Here is a 22,960-nt window from a genome sequence, read left to right on the forward strand (position 1 = left end):
TACTTTATTGATAGCATCCTTGCAAGTTTGCAGTAGTTTTGGCTTTCTATATTTATTTTTATTTAATCAAAGTCTATTTGTGGTGATCATTTGTGTTTCCTGCAGAAAGCTATAGCTTCCATCTTGTGATAGACTGGTGATCTGTTCAGAATTTACTTGTATCCAAGATAATAAAAACACCTATACAGGTGTATAATTAGTAGCCACACGTAAAACACAGATTTAAAAATGCTTTATTTTCTTTCCGTTTTCAGAGGCGAACATCGTTGTCATGGGAACTTCTCAACGCCGAAAGCTTACTGGGACACGTAGTTTCGAACGTATTTGTGGTCCCGAGATTCAGCAAAAATGATAAGTAAACGCACTCCATTACCCAGAAACCTTTGCCGTCCAAGTTAGTGTTAGTTATGTTGACACGTTTACGACGTTCGTGTTTTACTCTGTGGTAACTTTTCTGCTAATTTTTGGCTTACCCAAATTTGGTATCGTACACGGTGGGAATAATAGACAAGTCCATAGTGGGATTTAGGATTATACCGTAATTGTATGCAGATGCATAAACAGTTGAGATGGCATCATCGGGGTTCAATTATCACCTGTTCAGGTGGAAAACACTCGGGTCTCCCAACAAGGTAAGCTTGACTTACACTTAAAAAGAGAGTACACATCTCCAAGATAAAATAAACGTGTGTTCTTAATTTCAGAACCTTTACATCAGGCATAAAGATACAGTGTAGTGATACAGTTGAATATTCATAGTATGGGGATGCTTTTGTTTAGTAGAGAGAAAGCTGGTGGGCATTAACTGGAAGATGGATGGAGCAAAGTAAGAGGCAATCCCGATTGGAAACCAGTTTGATACTTTTGAAGACTTTGGACTGCGGAATAGTTTCTATTTCCAGTAGGACAATGACACTAAACAAACTGCAGAAGCTACAATGGAATGGTTTTGTCGTTGTGCTCTGACCAAATATGAAAAAGCTGTAGGGGTATAAATAGTTAGCAAGCTTTTATATGAAGATAAATGATACATGAAGGGTACACACATATAGCTAGAGTATATGCATAGATGTAGCTTCTGCTAAGTGAATGGTAAATATCATCCAGGTCTGTTGTCAGATATTCACACGCTTGCAGCTGTACACCCTTGCAGGCGGAGACTGAGATAGCTGAATTGCTACCGGTAAACCGCTCACCTTTTGAAGTCTGGGAAATGATTCCCGGGGTAATCTGCGGATTTAAGGCAATAGCTGAGCTTTCCTGTGAAATAATCCGCAGACATCAGGCCCTTGCCTCAGCCCACAATTTGCACACTGCATCAGCAGCTCAAGGTCCCTCTGAGGGGTTTTTCAGAAAGGCAAAAGTGACAATGTGACGTGCATCTTTCTGTTCTGATTTTACCCAAAGGTATATCTTTATGTCCTTTAATAACAGAAACCTGTGAAGAAGGATGACATTGATGAGTGGAGAAAGGTGAGACTTTTTCATCTCTGGTAACATAAAACAATTTGCTCTTAATGATATTTTAGACTGTCTTTATTTTTATCTACATTAATGTGTCTTATTGCCCTTGTCTCTGTCCTCAGCGAGTGGAGATGGCCTCTGAGTTAGCCGTGTCTGAAGTCTTCTCCCATAGGAAACCTCAATCAGCAATAAATAGAGTGGCTGTACCTTTGGAAAGCTCTGAACAGTTGAGGGATCATGATGACGCTTACAGTGAAGGTAGGTCAGATCACAGAAAAAAATACCTTCTACTTTTAGGTTACTAAAAGTTTATTTGCTTTCAGTCAGGTGTAATCATTAAGTAACGTGGATGCTGACAGATCAACTCTTTTACTGCACCGTTCTATCTTTTTATGATATTTATTTATAATGTAGAATAAGCACAAAAATAATCACAATTATTAGATTAATGCCAGACTGGAACTTGAAAGTAATTCTCACAAATTTCTCCTTCCATTTTTCTCCATAAATTTTGGTTACGGTTATGTTTCAGACAAATAGGTATCTTATGGAGAGCACTCTAATTTTTCAACATACATTTCTTACTTGATTTGTATGTTTTCTTGTATTTTCCAAATTCAGATTGACCAGGAAAACAGGAAGTCATTCAGTTGGATTGGATTCAGTTCAGCTCAGCTCATGGCTGCAGAAAGCCATGGGATACTACTTAAAATTGAAGCACTTTGAACAATTCTAAAACTAAAATATAAATAAAAAATAATAATAATTCAGTTACATTTAATTATTAACATTTGCTAAGGGTGTTGTTGAATATGGAAAAAGGGGGGCAAAGAGTCTTTTTGAATAATACAAATTTATAAATGTGCCCCCTAGAGTTAAATTATCCTGTGCAGTAATATTTAATTTGAATGCTTCTTAAAAAATTACTAGACCTGAATATAAATACGGACAAGAGTTGTGAGGACTTAAATATAATTAAAGTTGTTGATGAAAACCAATGAATAACCTTAAAGAGAAGGATAAAAAATATTTTGGATTCCATCCAATATAGTTTATTTACAAACTAGAGAAAATTGGAGAACATTTCTACCCACTTAGGAATGTTGTATTAACAAAAAACATCTTATTACCCCAGCTTTATCATTTTACATTGTGGCAGTTGAATCCTAAAGTAAGTTTCCATTTAGGAAATCCTGGTATTATAATCTTAGTCACAGCGTTCATGTGATCTGTTCACCAATACACCAACAGCATTACTAATTCCATCATTTTTTTTAAATCCAAGTGTCAGAAAGTTTGTCATCTCACTTGGCTCAGAATCTGCTCTTTCTTGCAGCTCAAGCTCTTCTAGATGACTGGCTGAGTGATAAGTTACGGAAAGAGCTGGACATGGAGGATGACGATGAATTGAAGGACAGTGTTGAAAACACACAACCTACTGCCGCAGCTAGTGCCCAGCCTACTTACATCAATTACAAAAAGTTTGACGGTATTTTTTAAATTCTTATTCAGCGGGTCTAAAGATACAAATGTTACATTGTCGCCATACTGCAGCTATTCACTGGCACCAAGTGGATGAAAATCCTTTTAATTAGCTGAAAAGGGCAAGTTGTGAAAAGGTGAAGCTCATCTCTCAGTCTCATTTCAGATCTTTATGACTGTCTGGTCGAAGAAGAAGAACAATTGGCTGTTGAGAGTTTCCTCCAAGATCTAATGAAGCAAGAGCTGCTGGACGGTGGAATGATGGCGGAGTTGACTCGCGATGATCAAGAAAAGCAGAAGAGGCTTAGAAATCCAGCAATCACCATGGAAGCGCGACATCAACAGGTTTGTGCCTGTGCATGTGTTGCTGTGCAAAAGTATTAATGATCCAGTGAACAGATTCACATTTTGTCACATCAGCCTATGTATTTCAATGGGATTTTATTTAATAGGCTGGCACAGGGTGGTGCATAAATACTCCATAAATATGAAGTGGAAGGAGAAGAATATTTATGGTAATAGGGGAATGTGTGTAGTTTGAAATTGGTATAATTGAAGCTGTTCTATGAATGCCTTAGTGGTTTTTTAGAAAACATTAGTAAACAAGCAGCGTCGTGAAGGGCGGACAGGTCACTGGGAAAAAGTGTGGAGAGGTTTAGAGTAGGATTTGGTTATTAAACAATATAACATCTGAACATTTACAACATTTATCAGAGGGAGCATTAATCAGAAAAGCACCCAAGAGGCCTAGTTTTAAAATCAAAATACCTGTTGAAAGGACAAACTTTAGTCATGAACTCCACAAACATGGCGATTATGAGAAAGTGACGAGAACAAAGTGTCGAGCTAAATTACGTTGAGACGAGAACTAAAATTAATGCTCAGAGTCGTTCTCTATCAAATCTGATAGCACTTGAGCTGTTTTGCAAAGAATAATAGGCAAAAAAAGACATGTTCTGGAGATGCGTATTGAAAAAGACATGCAACTTTAACTCCATGATAAAGTTGCATCACAGATATACACAGACATGGACTCAAGTACATGCTGGTTTCTGCTCAAGGTGCGAGAGAACAGGGCACAAAGGGAGGCTGAGAAACAGAGGAAGAGGAGAGAGAAGGAAGCTCAGCGGGACGCCTGGGAGGAGGCGAAGAAGAAGGAGCAAGAGGAGGAGAAGAGGAAGAAGCAGCTGAAGCGTAGAGAGGAGGAGATGGTGCAGCAGGAGATGGCGAGACTGAGGCGAATGATGGAGGAAAAGAAGGCCTTGGAGCATGCAGCTTGTCAGAAGTAGGTCATTACCTGATTGGATAATCTGTTCTGACTGTAATCCATTCTTATTAGCCATAACATAACATTGATGTATTAAAAATCCTTCCTGATTGATCTGATGTATTATTCAAATATCTCCGAAACTGAATTAGAGGTTTTCATTACCTGTAAGGCTTAATAATTAAACTTAACAGAAATAATTAGAGATAAATGTCACTCTGTATGTAATAAATGTGAATGGGTTTTTATATTTTTGAACTGAAATTGGGTCCCCAAATTAAATTCTGCTTACATTTTTTTTTCTCTTTCCAATTTGAAAAAAAAAAATCTTGACATGACCTTTTTATTCTGTGTTTTTGTTTTAAAATGTGGTAGTGAAAAAACTGAGCTTAACCTAATCACTTTCCAGAGCTTCTGCCTCTAAAGTTATGTTTTAAAATTGCACAGCTTTGAATATTTCTAAATGAAATAAAATAAAACCTGTAATAGAAAATGTGAGTATCTCTGTTTTACTTAATGTCCTGAGAAATTCACGTTTCTGCAACAAACTCTTGACGTAATTTATCGTTAAAAAAATGAGTCTTTGGTCTCCATTTGGTTTCTAGAGAGAAAGAGAAACAGGTGCAGAGAGCAGTCAGAAGCCTTGAGTCAACCCCTGCACTTCCCTCAAAGCAGCTGCTGAAGGAGTTTAATCGACTACAACAAGAACAGAAGATTCAGGCAAAGATTAACATGAGCAACCTCCAGGTTGGTGCATGCACTTTGCAGTAGATGAGCTCACTGACCGGTCTGGGGTTTCGGGTTGTAATTTCACTTGCAGACGTTAATTAGTGCAATTGTTGCAGTGTCTGCACAAGCATCTGTCTGGATGGCACTCAGTGGTGTTAAGGCGAAAGTTGCATATGGGTAAGGCGGTGGCCCTCTGTGATTGGAGGAGGCAGCTGAGAGCGTGGCGAGGGTGGCGAGCCGTGGTGTGGGCGGAGCGCAGTCGGCGAGAGGTGGCGAGAACAGAGGAGCAACTGCGAATAGAAAACAGGCAAGTAATGCTTAATGTCAAGGTCAAAGGATCTGTATTAACTTTTAATGTACCGATAAGTTGCACGATATACAGTTCTTTGCAAAAGTATTTTTGGTCTCTTGAGCTTTTTTGTGTTTTTTTAGAAGCTTTTTCATGTGTTTAAATTGATTTTCAGCACAAAATCAAGTTAAACACAAAGTAAAATGATGCATGATTTTTTATTTATTTTTTGTCTACAAAGGCAAAAGTGCATATGCATTTTGCTTCCTTTTGCTGTAATATCCACAAAACAAACAGCAACCAGGAACACAGCAGATAACTTTCTAAACTTTTAGATACCTTGATTTAATAGTTTTAAAGATAAAATATGGGCAACTCTTCATGATCCTTCAGGCACCTCCAGCTGGCTGTGGAAAACGACCAGAGACGTTTGCTACGGCGATGTCTGAGTGAGTGGCAGCTCTGGAGCCAGAGGGCGAAGTCACAACGGGACCTTTTGGCCCGGCAGCAGGAAACCAAAGTTAAGATGGCTGCCTTGATCGATGCTGCAGCCACAGGCAAACTCACAGCCATAGAAAGTCCTGCCAATTTACCAATATGTTTGGCCCAGCAGCCGCTGAGTCAAGAAGATACAGATGCCGAGGTGAGGGATGCAGCCTCCTTTACAGACTCAAAAACTACACATTTCTTTGCTGCTTTTCACTAAAAAGTACTCTATGATTTATTGTTGTTAAAAAAAAATGACTCTAGGATTACAAACATGACTAAAACATAAGTCGATCCCCAATGGGGCAATGTTGAAAGTCTTAAAAAAAAAAAAAAAAAAAAAAAAAGCAGGAAAATGTGTTTGTTTTTAAGACAAAGTAAACAAAGTAACAATATTGCTCTGGAATATTTCTCTGCACATTTAGAACATGAAGCTTTTACTTCTAGCCACTGAAAAGAAATAAATCTCTGTAGCTGAAATATTTACTGCTCTCAAGAAGAAAGGATAGAAAATCAAATTGGCAGCAACAGAATAAAGTACAGCATTACTGTCTAATAAAAACAATAATTTCTAATCCACAAAGACCAGAGACTTAACTTCAGAGTGTCTTTTGCTCAAAGACATTTGCTTTATCTGTCTAATAATGTAGATTTGTAATGGCAGTAAACCATTATGGTTGAATTTAACATAAATAAATGTCTTTAAATGTCTCAATTTCTGTGAAGCAAAACTATATCAGTGCTTTACATTGAACTGGAACTTAGACCATTTTTAGCCGATGGTTTCTGCATGTCTAGCCTTGCCTTCGTTTGTCCATCACATATTCAATAGAAGGGCCGCCATGCAGCAGAGATTGAGGTCCTAGAAGCTTCTACGGGACATCAGAGTAAAATCTCTGTGGGTGACGCGGGCCAACCTCTTCAGCCTTGGCAGGTGACCAGACGCCACACTGCGCCCACTGCAGAAGAGCTACACGACGCACGGCAGAGGGTGACGGACAACAGGGTTCTCGGTAACAAACGCACGGCATCACCAGCTGGCAGGTTCGAAAACAGACACGCCGCCCAGAAGCAAATCATCACACAGCAGAGGAAACTCCTGAAGGAGCAGCAGGAGCAAATCACCCGGCTGAAGGAAAAGCAGATCTTTACGGGGTTGGAGTTAGAAATGGAGAAGGCTGCACAGATTACTCAGCTGTCAGCGCTGCAGGAAGCGAAGAGATGCAGCTTTGCCCCCGGGGAACACAGGTTGGCTCACTGAACATCATTAAAAATTTAAGCGACCTGAGATCACTTTCAAAGCAACACCAGTAAAGAGATTTCTACTGGCTTATGGTCAGTATAGAAACCTTTTAAAAGTGATTTTTAAACCACTTATACACCACATTATAAGTTGACGGTTTTCTGAGGCATTGATAAATATCTGTACCTGTATGGTAGTGATTAAATCACCAATCAAGAAACTCTCAGTGCTCCAGGACTGAGAAGGTGTTGATCAATAAAGAACACATTTTCAAGAAAGACCTAAATTTGCGGCTCTCTAGATGAGCCAGATGTCCTCTGTAGTAAATGTTTAAGATCAGAGGACACTAAAGTTAAGCAAGCTGACCATAAGGAGAATATAAAATGCAGATGGAATAAAGAATGATGCCAAATTCTTCAACTTCACTTCAAATATTAACAGCTAGATGGTTGAACATATGTGTCAATTTACCACACATGGAGAAACAGCATTCAGTTTTTAATGCTCCACTAATCTGGAACAAACTTTCTGTAAATCGGCTGAAATGCTGAGTTCCTTTAAGTCAAGGCTAGTAATCCACCCGTTTGTAATCGTCTTTGATTAATAACATCTGGAACATGTTTAGTTTTAGTCAAGACTGCAACTTCTCATCACTTCTCCATATTTTACCACTGCAATGTAATGGATTTTTTGTTGTTTGTTTTTTGTCATGTAAAGCACTTCGAATTGCCTCGTTGATGAAACGTGCTAACCAGAAACACTTGATGATTAAGATGATGACGACTTGTATGTGACACAAAATATTGATGTGAATGTTTGCATCTCAGTCATTAAGCGCGAGATAAATATTTGGGCTCAAAATGTGTAAATAACTTTGATTTTTAACATAGATACAATGTTTTAAACCTTTACAGATAAATCTGAGTTGGGTTTTGTTTTTTTTGAGATTTTAATGTGAAAAGAAACAAAGTATATCTTGTGAGATAAAACCTGTCCGTAGTTTCAGATTTATGGGCCAAATCTGGCATTACTTCTCGCCGCTGGACATTCCCTCCGCCGTCTGAAATTTGTCAAGCAACTATCAGGATGATGTGAGCATGCAAACAAAAGTTGTGACAGGCTTTCTTTCTTCTGGCTGTTATCATCCCAGTTGCAGCGCTCCAAAGGCTACAGGGGAGCCGGATAGTCAGAACGCACCTTGCAGGAAGCCTGTCAGGAAGCAGACGTGCCCCCATCCCATCATCACAGGTCAGCCTGAAAGCTTAACAACAGGGAATGTTCACAGATGCATTCAGTGTAAGGAGACACAGGCAGTACACAGTATCTCTTGATCCAATCATTCTTTTACTTTCTCTTTTTCTGAAATTACAGTAATAAAAATAATATATTTAGTATCTCAAAATATATGGGTTTTTTTTCAGTTTTACTATGTGTAAAGTGTAAAGCTGCAAAACAACAAAGAAAATGTGCATTTTCACTTTGCTACTGGAAACTTCATTTCCACAAAGCTTTTTTTTTTCCTCTGGTTGCTTGTTGTGTGCTTTGTGACTTTGTCGAATATCTTAAATTACCAGTTAATGACGTAACCTCTAGCTGTACAACAGCACCGTTTGTTATTGTTTGGAATATATAACATTCAAACTTGTCCATGGAGCTTCAGTAAGCTAAGAGGGTGGGGTTAAAGAGTGGTAGAACAATTGAACATTAATTCCAGATTGTTTAGTCGAGGCCATCGCTCAAAAGTCTAAAACTTTATTGGCATTTTTAGAGAATTTGAGTCAATGGCATGAAGTTTACTTAGCTGATTAAAAAAAAAACATACTTGAATGTAAAGACGTGCTCTGCAACATGAACTAGTCTGCATGTTATGTTTTGGATCCAATAAAAAACACTTAGCCCCCACCTACTACAAACCTTCATCCTGAAGGTTCAGTATTTGAGTTTAAAAGTATTTCCGCCTACCAGTGCCAACTGGGTTAGATTTCTACCCTGATAATCTTTTTATATTTTTTTTCCTGGTTGCTGCAGTTAAATCAAAGGAGACCCAGAAAAAATATACCCCTGTTCTCTAAAAAGACTCCTGAAATAGAAAAACACCTAAATATAGATACAAATTGATATATAGGGACACTTAATGGTTCAACCTGAATGCTAGTTGCACCTTGATCGCAGTGAAAGTCAAAAGGAAAACCCCACAGGATCATTGCACCTTGCCTGTCACTGTTTGCGTTCTGCATACTTAAACCCAGTTTCGCTCTATTAATAGATAACATTCAAAAAGACACAGATTGATGGAAAAACACCCACTCTCCTTTAATGCCACAATTTTTAATGTCACGCTGATACTCTGTTGGAATCGTTCTCATCTCTAAATTTAACAGCATATGTTTTTAACTGGAGACGGAGAGAGGGAAACAATGAGTCTAAATAACCAAGCACATCAAATGCAGAACCAAAAATGTTTAACGTAATGTTACCATAACCTCTTCTTCCACCAGCTTCAGCACTTTTGACGCCAAACGAGATGGATCTTGCCTCATTTAAAAGTCCGTCTTGTGACCAGATTCAGCAGATTGCTTTTATAGATTATAGATTCGCACCCTGATGGAAAATAAATGACCTTCACCTGAAGCTGCCTTGGTCTTCTCCCACCGCTGTCTGGCACCCGTCCGTGTCCCCTCATAAGAGGATTAACCTTCCCAGGATGTCTATTGGGCAGCAGCTGACCTCCGAACTTCTCATGTCTTCATGCGTCTCATCCCAAGCACTGCTACTGTCTGCACACACAGTTGAAATGAAACGGAGAACAAAGAGAGCCTGTTTTCGTCACCAGTGCCCATTTATAAACACACAGCAGGACAATACTATTTTATTACCAACAGACAGACTTTAAAACTGAAGGAGGGTTTCCTGAAAATTACCTTTAGGGGACCAAAACTATTAACAATTCTCCCTTTCACAAAAAATAAAAAATCTGCGTTCAATTTAGTGGATTTACAGAAACATCAGGCTGTGCAACCTTGTCAGATTAGTAATTATTTCTTGTCCAATAATTTCCCTTTAATGCACTGTCTATCCTACTGCTTCTGATGTCAGATTACAACACAAAAACTCATAAACTACTCACACTATTTGCTTTCAGAGGTTGGAACAATAAACTTGCCTGATTTTCTGACCTTTTTTGCAAACCCCCACACACATACAACTGTTTATCTCCACTATGTGAAATGCCCTTGATACAATATTTTCTTTTCTTCATTTTCTTGCTTAAAGTGATGCCATGCCTTTCTAAGAACGTCTATTACTTTCAAGGTCTTTGCTGACCTACAGAATTCTGATTTTTCTTTTTACAAAAAAAAAAAAAGCATTTCCTTTGCCTTAAAAAACTGGAAACTCTTTTTTTTTCCCTCTCCCGAGCCATGGAAGCCCGAGCTCAACAGCGTGCCGAACGAAGGCAGGAGATTGAGGAAATCAAGAGAAGGAAAGAAGAGGAAAAGTTGGTGAGACTGACAATCCTTCCAGAGTAACCATATTTTCAAGCATTAATTGCACGGATTTTAACGACTGAACCTTCAGGCTGAGATGAAAGCTGCCGAGGAACAAAGGCAGCGGGAGGAACAGGAAGAGAAACGCAAGGCAGCCGAAAAGAAGAGGGAGGAGAAGAGGCTGGAACGAGAGGTGAGAAGTATTTTTTTTATGTTTTATTCACCTGACGCAAGTTTGTACAAGTTGCACACAAGATGTAAGTATTGCTTGCCTGCGTCCATCCAGAGAGAAGCAGAAAGACAAAGACAATTAAAAAGGCGTCAGGAGCTCATGAGACTGGCCCGTCAGCACCATATCAAAACCTTGTTGTCGCATCGAGGCCTGGCGCCATGGAAACGCCTCATGCAGTTAAGAAGTGAAAACATGGAGGTAAACGCCCCGTTTTGTGCAATGTGACGACATTCAAAGCCAGCCTGTCTCAAACTCACAAACATATAAACACAGAAAACACTTCATTCTGGCTCAGAGGAAGATTATACTGATCAGGCAGTATTTATGACAGCAGAATGACAACAAAGCATAATATTAGCCATTTATTTAAATATTAAAAGGCTTATCTTGCTGTGGACATGTTAAAATACATAATACTCTTGCATCACCCTGTATGTTCATAACATATAAGTAGAAGCAAAACGAGTGACTTTCAAACCCATCCATATTCTAAGGATCCACATTTTGTCACGTTGCCGTCACTATATCTAGTGTTTTAGGATTTGATGTAATTAACCATCACTAAGTAGTGCATAATTGCCACACAGAAGTGAAATTGCTTTGTTTTATTTTATGCAATATAATAAATGAAAGCGCAGAATGTATTTGCATTCATTCCCCTTGTAGTTCAATTGTCAGTCTGCGGCAGTCGTTATTTTCAAAAGCAGTTTTAGATATTTTGGACGAAAAAGAATACATGCAGGTTTTTGTTTGTAGATGTGCAATGACGGTTAGAGGCACACCTTTAAACGACGTGCAGCGGTAATTGAAGCCAAATGTAATTTCAAATGGTATTGATTTACAAGGCTTAATACAAAAGCGCAGCCTTCTTTTCAGATCTCTGGTTGCACAAACAAGTATTTAGCAAGAGCAAACATTTCATGATTATGTACTGCTTAGTATTAGTGCATCACATAAAATCCTAATAAAATGCTCTAAGGTTTGCTGTAAAGTGACAAAATGTATGGATATGAATACTTTTGTAATTCACTGTGGTGTAATTCAGACATGTTTGTGAATACATCAATCTGTATGAGAAACATAACCACTGCGACACCGTTTTATTTATGTAAATATTTTTAATGCAATAATTAAAGGTAAGCATTAATTCTAAAGGAACAACAATCTATCCTATATTGCTTTGTTTCGGAAATTATAGGGCATTACTAATTTATCCCCACCCATTTGTTCCCAGCTGGCCGAGAGTCATCACAACCTCTTCCTGCTGAAGCAGTGCACCCTGGGATGGCTACAGTATGCAAGAGAGACCCAGCGTGAGAGGGTGGCCTGTGCTGACCAGCTGCAGAAGCATTTTTTGCTTCGTTGGAGTTTAAATTGCTGGAAAAAAGTCAGTATACCCCTTTTATGAACGGTATACATTACCTTGCAAAGGTTTCTGTGCATAGCCTTTAAACTTCCAACCAAAATGTATTTTATTTAGATCTAACCTGGCAGAGCAACAGTTTTGAGATGAAAAGCAATTAAAAATTCAATTAAAAGCATAAGTTCAGCTGTTTTGTGAAGTTTTCAGGGGAGAACATTTGTGAACAAACAGCATTATGGAGGAGCACACCAGACATCAGCAGAAAAGTCATGAGAAATCCAGTTTACATTTTGCCACAATCTGTCTTATATACTCTCGAGCTTACAAAAATCCGTTTGTAAACTCTACTGCTGCATATATGATGGATAGAATAACGGATAAACGGGATTTTCCTGCTTTTTATTACCTCATCAGTCACAACATTCTTATCTTGGTTTCAGCTGGTTGACCTGCGGATGATTCAGGAAGAGCGAGCTGAGCGTTTTTATCGGAGGCGGACTCTGAGAAGGTTCCTGCTTGCTCTGCAGGACCATATGATTCTGCAGAGGCTGACGGAGTGGGACCGTCGAAAACTGGCTCAGGAACACCGGGACAGGTCTGCTCCGCCCGACGCTGCGTTTTGTTCTGATGTAGCCCCGATAAAAACTAACTCTTTGCTGTGTTTCTTTCGTGGGACAAAATTTATCAGCAATATCTAAAAACTTCTCCTTTAAACTGCAGTATATCCACTATTCTAAGGCCTCGCAATCTAAATGCAGACTTAAAAACATATTCTTTTCATATTTTTATTTATTTTTTGGTTATTAGGTTATAGACAAAGAGTTTTTAGAACATGCAGGCTTACAAAACCTCCGAGAACATGAAGACAATGCATTTCTTTGTCCTGGTGTCCCCTAGTGTTTATAGGTAGACTAGTAAACAAGAAAACATAAAATGCGTTTTCATTGAATCTCTTTTCACAAAGAAAGCTGCAGACATCTGAAATGAAATGTGGACTTGCCTGACAGAGCGTGAAACACAAGAGAGCGGGTGTGATTGTAGAGGAGGCATCTTTCCTGGTAGAAACCAGTGTTTTTCCTCCGCAGCCTGTCAACAGGAGCGGATGAGGCTTCTTCAGGACAGTTTTTTATTTCTCAGCATATGTATTAAAGGTACATACAATGTCACTGAGGTAGACAGGCAAGGTCGTATAAAACTGAGTCAAGCTGTAAAGACGTACGGTCACTTCCAGCTCTAAAAGCCTGGACGCATTTTTCTGGTTTCAGGTGAGTTCATGGATTTTTCTGTACTGAACAAAGTAGAATCATTTGATCAGGTGTCTAGAAAAGCTCTTCTCAATCTCAAGCATTTTTCCAACTTTCCTGATGACCTTCTTACTAACTTACAACCATCCAACAACGTTCTGATATCCCTTATTTACACAGCTGCTGCTCTCAGAGAGGAGAAAGATGCAGCCTCTTATATGTACTTTGCAAAAGTATTCACACTTGAACTTATTATATTTTGTCACAAACAAATGCATTTTACTGAGATATTCTGGCAGACTAAGAATATTGATGGTAATTATTGAACAGAGTCTACATGAACCAATAAAATATTGGTTTCAGTTAAAATATTAACTGAAAGCAAAATATGTTTTTTATCCTCATTTTTACGTAATAATTTATGACATAATATCTTCATTGTCAAACTCGAGGAATATTTTTAAGCGTCAGCTGCCTGGTCTGGTTCTGCTAAATGACCGCAGGCTACAGGTGAAGCCCCAACAGCTGCCTAGCTGCCAAACACCATGTGAAGACTAATTACATGTTGTCTAGCCAGCGGTCCCTCTGATCCACTTCGTTAATGCTCACTTGCTCCGTGTTCGTCTGTCCTTCCATCTGCTTGTGTTTTAGGCGCGTCCTGCAGAGGTGTTTCCAGGCCTGGAGGCAGCTTCCCACCACACTGCGGAGGGAAAGGGAGAGAGAGGTGCGACGGGAGAAGCTGAGCAGGAAAGTGGCAGAGCTTCTGCCGGATTTCTGCTCCCGTCCATTAGGAGCGTCTGAGAGAGAAACCGTCTGAAGGCGACGAGCTGCCAATCCGGACATAAGCATCAAAGCGTTACTCCAGCAGTGACAGGTGATAAAGAAGAGGCTCGGTCATTTCTCACTTTCATTTAATAAAATAAATAAAATCCATTCAAAATCCGCAGATGTACAACAGAGAAATTATTTAAATACAAAAGAGGTTATATTTTATTAGAAACTAAAGTGTAGCAAAAGTGGAAAGTTACAAAAAAAAAAAAACTTCCCCAGACTCAAGCTGACAGTTGTGCATTTGATCGAATACATTATAGTGCTTTCATGTGGAAGTGCGACGACAGCGTAATACAAAGTAGCTTAAATTATACAAATGCAATCATCTACCACAGTACCTAAATTAGCCTTGTGCCAAGACATTTCATTTGTCTGATATGAAAACCTAAGATGCAATTTGCAAGGCAAAGTGGAGACAAGTGGCGTCAGTGTTTGAGAAAGATAAATGAGGTTTGCAGAGTCTCGCAAAGACGATTAAAGTTTTTCAAGTGGTTATGTTAGAAAATTCCCAAACTTCAAAGTATAGGATTAGGATTTTATGTAACAAACACCTGCTATCTAATTGTGAAATGGAAGAAAAATGATACATGATCAGTTATACAAACTGAACGCAGTTCTGAACTTTGACTGGGCCATTCTGGCTCATGATTATGCTTTGACTGAAACCATTTCACTGTGGTTAAGGCAGCTGTCCTGCTGGAAGATGAACGCTGCCCCCGGCCCATTAACAAATTTTCTTCCAGGATTGCCCTGAGCTGTAACACGAATAGCATTTTGGATGTAGAAAAAAAGATTTAATTATGGTCTCATCAGAATTGCCCATTTTTCCACATTTTGAATCTTGATCTATAACATAAGATCCAGAGGAATCTTTCTGAAAATGTCCTATTTCTTTGTGAGAGTTTAACTTTCTCCCAGTTGTCTGCCAAGGCACTGCAATGTAGCTGAGAGTCCGAGTCCGAAGGAAGACATTCGCAGTGATAGTTGTGTGTGTGACTAAGATGCCGTGGGTGGATTCGGCTGCATAGATGAGGTCCCGGTTGTCAGTCACTGTAATGGCGGTGAATTCACAGCATTGAGATGTGAAGTAGTTATCGCTAAATGTCAAAGAGCAACTCCAGAGCTGCAGAAACACCTCTGAGCAACGCCGACTCTGCTTGAGACTGAGAGCAAACCTACTGTCGGATGAAGTGGCAATGCTGCCACCCAGTGGTCAGAAGCTGTTTCCACCACCCCTATATTGTGTCTCACACCAGGTCTGTTGGAGACGAAAGCCTCAGTTTGTCTCCCATGGACATGAACTCAGTCCAGTTGCTCCAAAGACCTCGAGAGTAAACGCCAGTGTCCACGACGAGTCCCCAGCAGGTGCTGCGGGCGGTTTTCTCCCTCAGTGCGACTCGGGCTTCCCGCTCCGTCACGTTATAGCTGATATTTATAATTTGCACTAGAAGGAGATGCAGGAGACCGCCGGTCACAATGCTGCAGTACCATGCGCAGGTGAAGCAGAGAGCAGAGCTAGAGAAAACAGAAAGGACAAGGCAGATATCTTAAGTTAGACCCAACATAGAAAACAAGACTGAGGGGTATAGAGTATTAGATCTAACATTCAGAATAGGTGATTTAGCATTTATGTACCTGGTGATTGAAAGTCTCCCAGAAAACTGATAAGTCTTTATTTTAACCAATAAAAACAGGGATAACTTGATTCTGAGAAATAATAAACAATAAAGAGGATTTAACAGGCTCATTAGTAGCTGTGGAGTTTTACATTTTGGGAACTAAATAGGACAACTTAATATTTGTTCTACAATTTAAAATCATCTACTGCAATAACTGAGAAAGCTTCAGCTTCTTAAATATATTGGTATGACTGGAACTCCAGAAGAATGCCTTTTTGACTGATATCAACCAAAATCAAGGTTAACACAGAACTGTTGCAATCTTTTGTTAAGAATCCTACATATTGATTGGCTATAATACAAGTCAAATTTCAGTGTACTGTTATATATCACGTAAAATCCAGATACAATACACAAAGGTTTATGATTGTAAAGTGACACTATGTTCAAAAGGTATGAATATGTTTGCCTGCTATTGTATACAAGTTCTGGCAAAACTTGTACCTCAAAATGGCAGCATATCACATAGATGAGATTTTTAAAAAATAAAAAGAATAATGGTGCCAAGTGTAACCTGTACTGGGTGTAAACTCCAGGGCAGTAGAGTAAGGCAGTGAGGACGTTCTGCTGGGGACACACACTCCACAGCACCAGGCCGATGCCGTACAGGGATGTCAGCAGGAAGAAGACGAGAGTGAGCAGGAAGCTTACGTGATTGGCCTGGCCCACACAGTTGTTTATCCTGGCCCCGGGGGAAAACACAAGTACAGTAAAGACACACAGACAAATGAACAATGAATCCAGACTGCAGATATGAGCAGAAATACTAACTGGAGTGGACTGGTGACTGTAAGGAAATACTTTCCTCAGACTATTTCTAACTTACTAATAATGGGACTGAACCAATAGCAGGAAAACTAACGTGTGCAATAATTCTACAATATACAGCTTTAGACGTTTCTGGAGGCAAAAATTGCATAAAATTATTGTGTAAAAATGGAATCTCTTAGCAGAATCAATAGACCTCAATGAATATGGGTGATTTCTTGGTATCGAGCTTTTTTTTTTTTTTCTTTTTTCTTAAGCAAAGTTTACAAATGTTCAACAGATTTGAGATCAGAAGCCAAACTGTATTAATGTAGGAACAACCAATTGTGTAACATTTCTCACATCTGAAGCAAACGGTTCCTATTAGAGGAAAGAAATTAAGTTGGGCTTTTCAAGAACAAGGCCCTGCTCCAAAACTTTGGAGTAAAAAAGAAGTTTTCTGCTGCCTCCAGGAAGAAGCCAGATGCCTTGTCAAAGATCTGGAGAGAGAGATCCAAGCCTTTATGCCATCACTGTGGGATTATTATAATTACTCAATTGCAGCAGCCCGTCTTTACACTGGTAAGCAAAGGCGTGACCACATATCATACTAGTTTCACTTCACTGGCTTCCAGTGTGCTATTTTTTTCTATTTGATTCCTAAATATCTAGAGAGACTGGTACGCCAGTTCATCCTGGAATTGGTATTTTTCTTATAATCCCAACAGAAAGCTTGTATGAGCAAATTACTGCTGAAAATCTCTGAATTTTGGCTGAAGACTGGAGGTGACAGAGCCTTTAGGGCTGCTGCTCCTGGACTCTGGAACAGCCTGATGATGTACATTAGGCCGTCTTCAACCGTTGAGAGTTTTACATCTGTAAAGACTCATTATTTCTCCTTGGCTTTTCATCTAGTTTAAGCATGACTCCTACAGTCTTTCGCTTTATGTACTTTAGTATGTACTGTGCAGAGATTCTAGATGTATGCTGACTGGATGTGAACTTTGGGACAAACTGACTCACACCCACCAGACACAGTGGTGGTCCAGACGAAGCACGCAGACGCCACAGATCCGACAATGTCCCGCCCTCGGCGGCCGCACAACCCTACACACTGAACACCAGTTCCTGCGGCCACTTTCCTTCAACTCCAGCCCCTCTTGCTCCAAGGATCCGATCCGCTGGACTGCCGTCATTGATACCTCCTGCGTCCCCCCATTGAAGGAAGAGTCTTTGTCTGGCGGGGCGCTGTAATATGTCACCGTGCTGTGGACGGCCTGTTGATCCAGTCGAACGATCCCAGGATCTCTTTTGGTATAGATAAGAGTCAGCAGGGTGAGGCCGACCCCTACGCTCACAGCCGCCAGCTCACCCTCACCAACATTCCCATGTGGAAACACCTCTGAGACGAACAGGTAATACATGTACCCCAAGGAGAAGAGGGCCAGGCTGAGGAAGAAGAGTGTTCGTCCCTTCTTGCGGTGGGTGAAGAAGTAGTACCACAACACAAGGCCGGGCAGAGCCGTCAGAACCAGCACACCGAGCAGGAAGTGGAAAGCAGCGAGGTGAAGCAGGGCAGGAAGGAGGACGAGAGGAGGAACGATGGACAGATCCAGTTTACGGGCTCCGCCCCAAAACCAGGGTACACGGATCCGGTCGGAGACGACTGCAGCCACATGCGACAACGATTCCGGTTTCTGAGGCTCTCTCTTCAGAAACCTAAAGAAACAAACAAAAAACAAAAAAAGGTAAAGTAACTTTTTTTACACCTCCGGCTTTTTTATTTGCCGCACATCAATACATTCCTTTTCCTCCACTTCCTAACTAACAAGTCTTCATGGACTTTTGGACAAGAGATAAAAAAGAATGTGTAGCCATTTTGTTTGCCTGATTTCCTACAAACATTTCTGTAAAAGGGGTTTCCTTTTACAGAACCCACTGTTGGGTTGTGAGACCTTAAAATATATCTTGGTATTTGTATGAAATGTTTTATGTTCTCAGATTTAAAGATAAAACCTCTCAAGTTCTCACAGTAAAGAAATCACAACACAAATACTCTGTCTTCAGTCCGAGTAGCTTTTTTAAAAAATATTTATCTCCTCCCACCTGTCGCAGGCGTCGTCCAGGTCCTCGCAGTCGCAGCAGCAGGCTGCGACGTGGCTGCGCTCCCCGTGTCTGTTCACATATTCGCAGCAGCACAACACTTCCTCCTCCTCCTCCTCTTTCAGCGCCCTCTTTGCTCGCTTCTTCATGGCCAGCGGCACTGCAACCTGTAGGACGTTTCAAAAAGAAAAAATTTTTTTATTTACAGGTGTGTTGTTTTTGTCAGCAATGAAGTTTTGTGTTGCAAAAGTCTTCATGCCCCTTGAACTTATCCACATGTCGCTTTGCAAAATCAAACTTTAGTATGTTTTATTATTATAGTACGTTTTAAATATTATTATAATATCAATTTAGGCGCATAAATCTTCAGCTCAGAGGGTATAAATGCTTCTTCCAGCCACTGTAGATGAAATCAGCAGTTAAATTACGTGGAAAGTGGAAGATGAGCAACAGGAAGGGAAACACAATAAGTAAAAGTGACTCCAAGCCCACTTTGCTAAAATAATCTCTTAATGCATCAGATTATCAAACACTTGCACATGTTTTAGACGATGAAGCGCTTCTGATCCCGTTTTTTCCCCCCCCACACACATTTCTGCAAAGCAAAGCCTCTGCTCACTTGACCCGACCCGATCCGTCTGCTTTCCGCACATCTGCCACACATCTGTCATGCTTTAATGATGAGCCCTCCTCCCTCCCTCTTCAGCCTCGTTTATAGTCCAGACGGATTTAAGCTGAGGTGTCGTGAGCATCTATAACAATCCCACAAGTGTGCAGCTAGATGGGATTAATCATCCCACTTTCCCTAAAGTGGGAGGTCCGGCTCTGTTGAGGAGGTCTGAATGAGCCTCTGAATGTGAGCAAAAACAATTAATAATCCGACCAACATGTCTAACGAGGATGCTGAAGTCAGCGACTGAGCCTACAAGCATCTCCCTGCAGCTCACAGGAGCTGCAGGGAGAGGACAAGCTGGCTTACGCCCACTGATTAGTGGACCCGAGGCAGCATCAAACACTACATCTGCTCTCGTCTGCCAAAAACGAAAGGATGACTAATGCAACAATTCATAGCATTACTGAGGCACACAGCCGTTTTCAGCCTGTCCTGCTGTGCTCTGACAGCTGCGGTTCTTTGAGTGCCTCTGCAGGTGGGATTAAGATTAGGAATCTCTGCAGTTGATAGCATCCACGGATCTGCTGACTGTGTAACCATGAGACTCCCGACTCTGCAGCTGGGATCCTTCTGGTACCTTTTTAGTAAGTCAAAAACTCTTTATCTCTGAATGTAAAGCATGAGTCTTTAAGGATTACTGTCTCCAGGGCCGTTGGGCAAGAGGCAGGGCACATTGTGGACAGTCCATCACAGAGCAAGACAGACGCATAACTATGCACACACTCATACCGAAGGGAAAGTCAAAAAGGTTTACATGCATGACTTTATGTTGTGGGAGGAGACTGGAGTTCCCAGTGAGAACCCGGTCTTGAAAGGGGGCAACACGCAAATGCCTTCTCGCCCCAAAGCAACAGTGCGAACCACTGCGACACCAAGCAGTGGTCAAAAGAGCAACCTGTATCTTGACAACTAAACATCTGTACTTGTGTCATTAAGCCCTAAACAAGCAAGTATTAAACAAATAAATTAACTCCCACATTTTAAAAGTTGCTATACTGCTAGCTCACCTGCTGCTTAATTATTACTTAATTCCAATCTCACCCACCAATTTTAAAGTAATGGTCTGAAACACAGATGGGATGTAAAAGCTAAGTGCAAAATGATAAATTTTCCAAAATGTGTGTCTTTTATATTGTTTTATCTTTCAAGAGATGCACATCTCATTTCCTACAGAAATATGTAGTAATCTTTGTGTATGTAAACTTCTAAATGTGAAGAAAACAGTAACTAAGAAAAGAAAAAAAATGATAAATTTTTCAGTTTTGCTGGCCTTGCCAAGTAAAAATAAATTTTGGTATGACTTAACATAGGACGTAACAAAATTGATCTACGAGGAATTCAACTTTTTTTTTCCCATGACAACATGCTGTTTTAACCAGAGGCGGTTGTCAATGGGGCCTTCCCTGCTTCAGCTGACCATCCCAACCGATTAAAGTTAGAAAATGAAATGTAGTGGGTTCAAACACCATAGCACATTGGTAGCTTTATATTCAGCAGTAAACAGGGCATGCTAACTCTTCACTCATGAACTCATGCATAAAACCAATACAATCCCTCCCTCCTTCTAATGCTACCTTACAAATAACCACATCAAGAGCCACCTCTAGCTTTAACAATTAGAATGAAACTACTCATATAGACCATTTCATGACAGAAAAAGGAGAAAAATAAATAGGTCATTTCTATTTTGTTTCCCACAAAAGATTTTGTCAATAAATGTCAAATTTGATTTAGGTTGCCTGTTGTCTTTTATAGAAGAAGAAAAAATAAGAAAGGAAGATAAACTTTAATACTTTTTTTAAGTTACATTTAATTATTGCTCTTCAAACACATCAACCAGGCAAGCTGACTTTACTTCATAAACATTATATGAACCTTAAAGATGAAGAGACTTGAATGCTGTGTTAGTGAATATGCAATGTATAAACACATAAAAGACGCCATAAAGTTTTATTAAGTCACTAAGTTACCTTAAAAGCAAAAATGAGACATTTTAAATGCAGTTTGCAGAGCTAAATAATGCCGAGAGCCTTATTTAGATATTCTCAACATAATGCAGCTTGTACGCACCAGCAAGTCTGTCCACCTGTATGCCCGAATAGAAACAGAAACAGGGGTAACGGACATGAACACCGACCTGCTACATGCTGGTTTTTCCTTCCACCTCCATGGGAACATCGGCTCGGTCCTCCTCAGCGGAAGCCTCGGTGCTGGCAGCCGCGGTTCGTATCCGGTGTTTATTTCCGCTACACGAGACTCGGTGTGCGGCGCAGGGTACCAGAACACCGGTTCCTATTGAAGGTATTTAAAGTGTCGGGAGTCCGCAAAGAGCTTCCATGAGGTTCTGCTTCCTGGTTCTGGCTTAGCTTTTGAGCGAAGTCCCCGGTGTGTGCAACAGAGAGGAGATGTTTCCTTTTCCTTCCTGGTGTCGAATGAAGCACTTTTCCCCGCCCAGAACTTCTACAGCCACATAATTGCATATTACAGGCGGCATTTAGCTACATCGCACGCTTTTCTTTGCACACTTCAGGAAATTAGGTCTTGCGTGTTTAGTTTTTAATTTAATTTGAGAATATAACACTACCACCAGAGGCGGTTCTTGTGTGAATACTGCCATGGGCTATTGCCTTTCTGTCCAGCCACCCAATAAATAATGTGTGTGGAAATAATCTTTTCATGTTTAATTTACTTTTGTATAAATTTGTGTAGACAGACAATTAGTTCGACTGTTTTAAGGAATTATCTTTGAAATATGCATTTAACAAACACAAAAAGCATTGTCTGCAGACTAGTCATATTCAGCAAATTAGATTATTGAAAAGGCCAATTTATTTAATTAAATTTTATGAGTGAAAGACAATTACATATGCAGGGACTGATATTTTCAAGCCTTTGTTATAATTTTCAGTTTAGAGACATGTTCAATAGTATATTTAACATCTGCTTAAAGTTTATTTTCAAAAGCCACTTTAATCCAAATTTGTTTGATAAAACATTTTTGAATTTACTCCAGACTTCCAGTCATACTGAACTTACAGTTGAAGGCATTCAATGATTTGACACAAAAAAGCCAAATGAAGCTGCAGCACCCAGAAACTGCTTTCCACTGTAGAGATCAATATGTGAAGACTTGTTATCCAGGTTCCATCATGCATCAATAAGGTTAGACATGTGGCTTTATACTGTAGTGTTATCTGCAAAGTAGGGGTAAAACTGATTGCTTAGTCATTCAAAAGCATTTTGCTGCCATCTATTGCCTGATGCAGCCGAAACATGTTATTCAAATAACTACTTTGACTATAACCATTTCTTCTTTCCCAATTGTAAATAAATTCAGGCAATGGACTAAAGTCAGCCAAAAATATACAATTGTGACAATCTCAGCTAAGACGTTAAGCCTAGAAGCTTTAGCTCAACAAAAAGCATGTAAAAAAAAAAAAACTAAAAAACTAAATGCATCTATGCAGTCCACCTGAAAAGGTTTCTTTCAGTAATAAACGCACTTTTACTCATGTTTGTAATTCCCCTTCATGATGAACAATAAGCCTCAATCCACATTCTAGTAAGGATAATACATTTAACTGGTTTAATGGGAATATGCTGTAATTCAAGCCTACTGTAGATGCCTTATTGTACTCCATTG

The 22,960-nt window shown here is 39.9% G+C and overlaps 2 protein-coding genes and 1 long non-coding RNA gene across 6 annotated transcripts; 1 reads left to right on the forward strand and 2 right to left on the reverse strand.

The window, feature by feature from the left end:
• The first annotated feature begins 232 nt into the window (after positions 1 to 232).
• ccdc191 (coiled-coil domain containing 191) lies at positions 233 to 14,227 on the forward strand. Of its 3 annotated transcripts, none has more exons than XM_008396329.3 (17): positions 233 to 632; positions 1,435 to 1,473; positions 1,587 to 1,722; positions 2,801 to 2,953; positions 3,113 to 3,291; positions 4,008 to 4,231; positions 4,819 to 4,960; positions 5,059 to 5,249; positions 5,625 to 5,874; positions 6,550 to 6,965; positions 8,111 to 8,256; positions 10,378 to 10,460; positions 10,537 to 10,638; positions 10,732 to 10,875; positions 11,912 to 12,064; positions 12,481 to 12,635; positions 13,936 to 14,227. In XM_008396329.3, the coding sequence occupies exons 1-17, from the start codon at positions 570 to 572 to the stop codon at positions 14,099 to 14,101; spliced, it is 2,742 nt and encodes a 913-aa protein (XP_008394551.1). In that variant the 5' UTR covers positions 233 to 569; the 3' UTR covers positions 14,102 to 14,227. The 3 variants fall into 3 exon arrangements, with proteins under 3 accessions (XP_008394551.1, XP_008394554.1, XP_008394553.1); XM_008396332.3 differs by having other exon boundaries at positions 6,643 to 6,965; XM_008396331.3 differs by having other exon boundaries at positions 234 to 632; positions 8,111 to 8,208.
• LOC145549317 (uncharacterized) lies at positions 5,144 to 12,535 on the reverse strand. Its single transcript, XR_014085231.1, has 3 exons — positions 12,447 to 12,535; positions 9,587 to 9,737; positions 5,144 to 5,232 (listed from the first exon to the last, which is right to left on the reverse strand). It is a non-coding gene; the product is annotated as an uncharacterized LOC145549317 (long non-coding RNA).
• zdhhc23b (zDHHC palmitoyltransferase 23b) lies at positions 14,179 to 22,042 on the reverse strand. Of its 2 annotated transcripts, none has more exons than XM_008396323.3 (5): positions 21,455 to 22,042; positions 18,648 to 18,811; positions 17,571 to 18,260; positions 16,309 to 16,476; positions 14,179 to 15,630 (listed from the first exon to the last, which is right to left on the reverse strand). In XM_008396323.3, the coding sequence occupies exons 2-5, from the start codon at positions 18,791 to 18,793 to the stop codon at positions 15,363 to 15,365; spliced, it is 1,272 nt and encodes a 423-aa protein (XP_008394545.1). In that variant the 5' UTR covers positions 18,794 to 18,811; positions 21,455 to 22,042; the 3' UTR covers positions 14,179 to 15,362. The 2 variants fall into 2 exon arrangements, with proteins under 2 accessions (XP_008394545.1, XP_081457434.1); XM_081601308.1 differs by lacking the exon at positions 21,455 to 22,042 and adding an exon at positions 21,388 to 21,444.
• Positions 22,043 to 22,960: the final 918 nt, after the last annotated feature.

The sequence above is a fragment of the Poecilia reticulata genome, chromosome 20, assembly GCF_904066995.2.
Source record: "Poecilia reticulata chromosome 20, P_reticulata-male-v2, whole genome shotgun sequence".
NCBI classification, from domain to species: Eukaryota; Metazoa; Chordata; class Actinopteri; order Cyprinodontiformes; family Poeciliidae; genus Poecilia; species Poecilia reticulata.

Bases quoted from the DNA above. Each gene is read 5' to 3' on its own strand.
- zdhhc23b (XM_081601308.1), bottom strand. From the start codon at position 21,444: ATGTCCGTTACCCCTGTTTCTGTTTCTATTCGGGCATACAGGTGGACA. The intron at 18,812-21,387 runs GTGCGTACAAGC...AACGTCCTACAG, and splicing joins ACAGGTGGACAGACTTGCTG to GTTGCAGTGCCGCTGGCCAT. The intron at 15,631-16,308 runs GTTACACTTGGC...TGTTTTCTCTAG, and splicing joins GGAGTTTACACCCAGTACAG to CTCTGCTCTCTGCTTCACCT.
- ccdc191 (XM_008396329.3), top strand. From the start codon at position 570: ATGGCATCATCGGGGTTCAATTATCACCTGTTCAGGTGGAAAACACTC. The intron at 5,250-5,624 runs GCAAGTAATGCT...ATGATCCTTCAG, and splicing joins CAACTGCGAATAGAAAACAG to GCACCTCCAGCTGGCTGTGG. The intron at 10,461-10,536 runs GTGAGACTGACA...CTGAACCTTCAG, and splicing joins GGAAAGAAGAGGAAAAGTTG to GCTGAGATGAAAGCTGCCGA.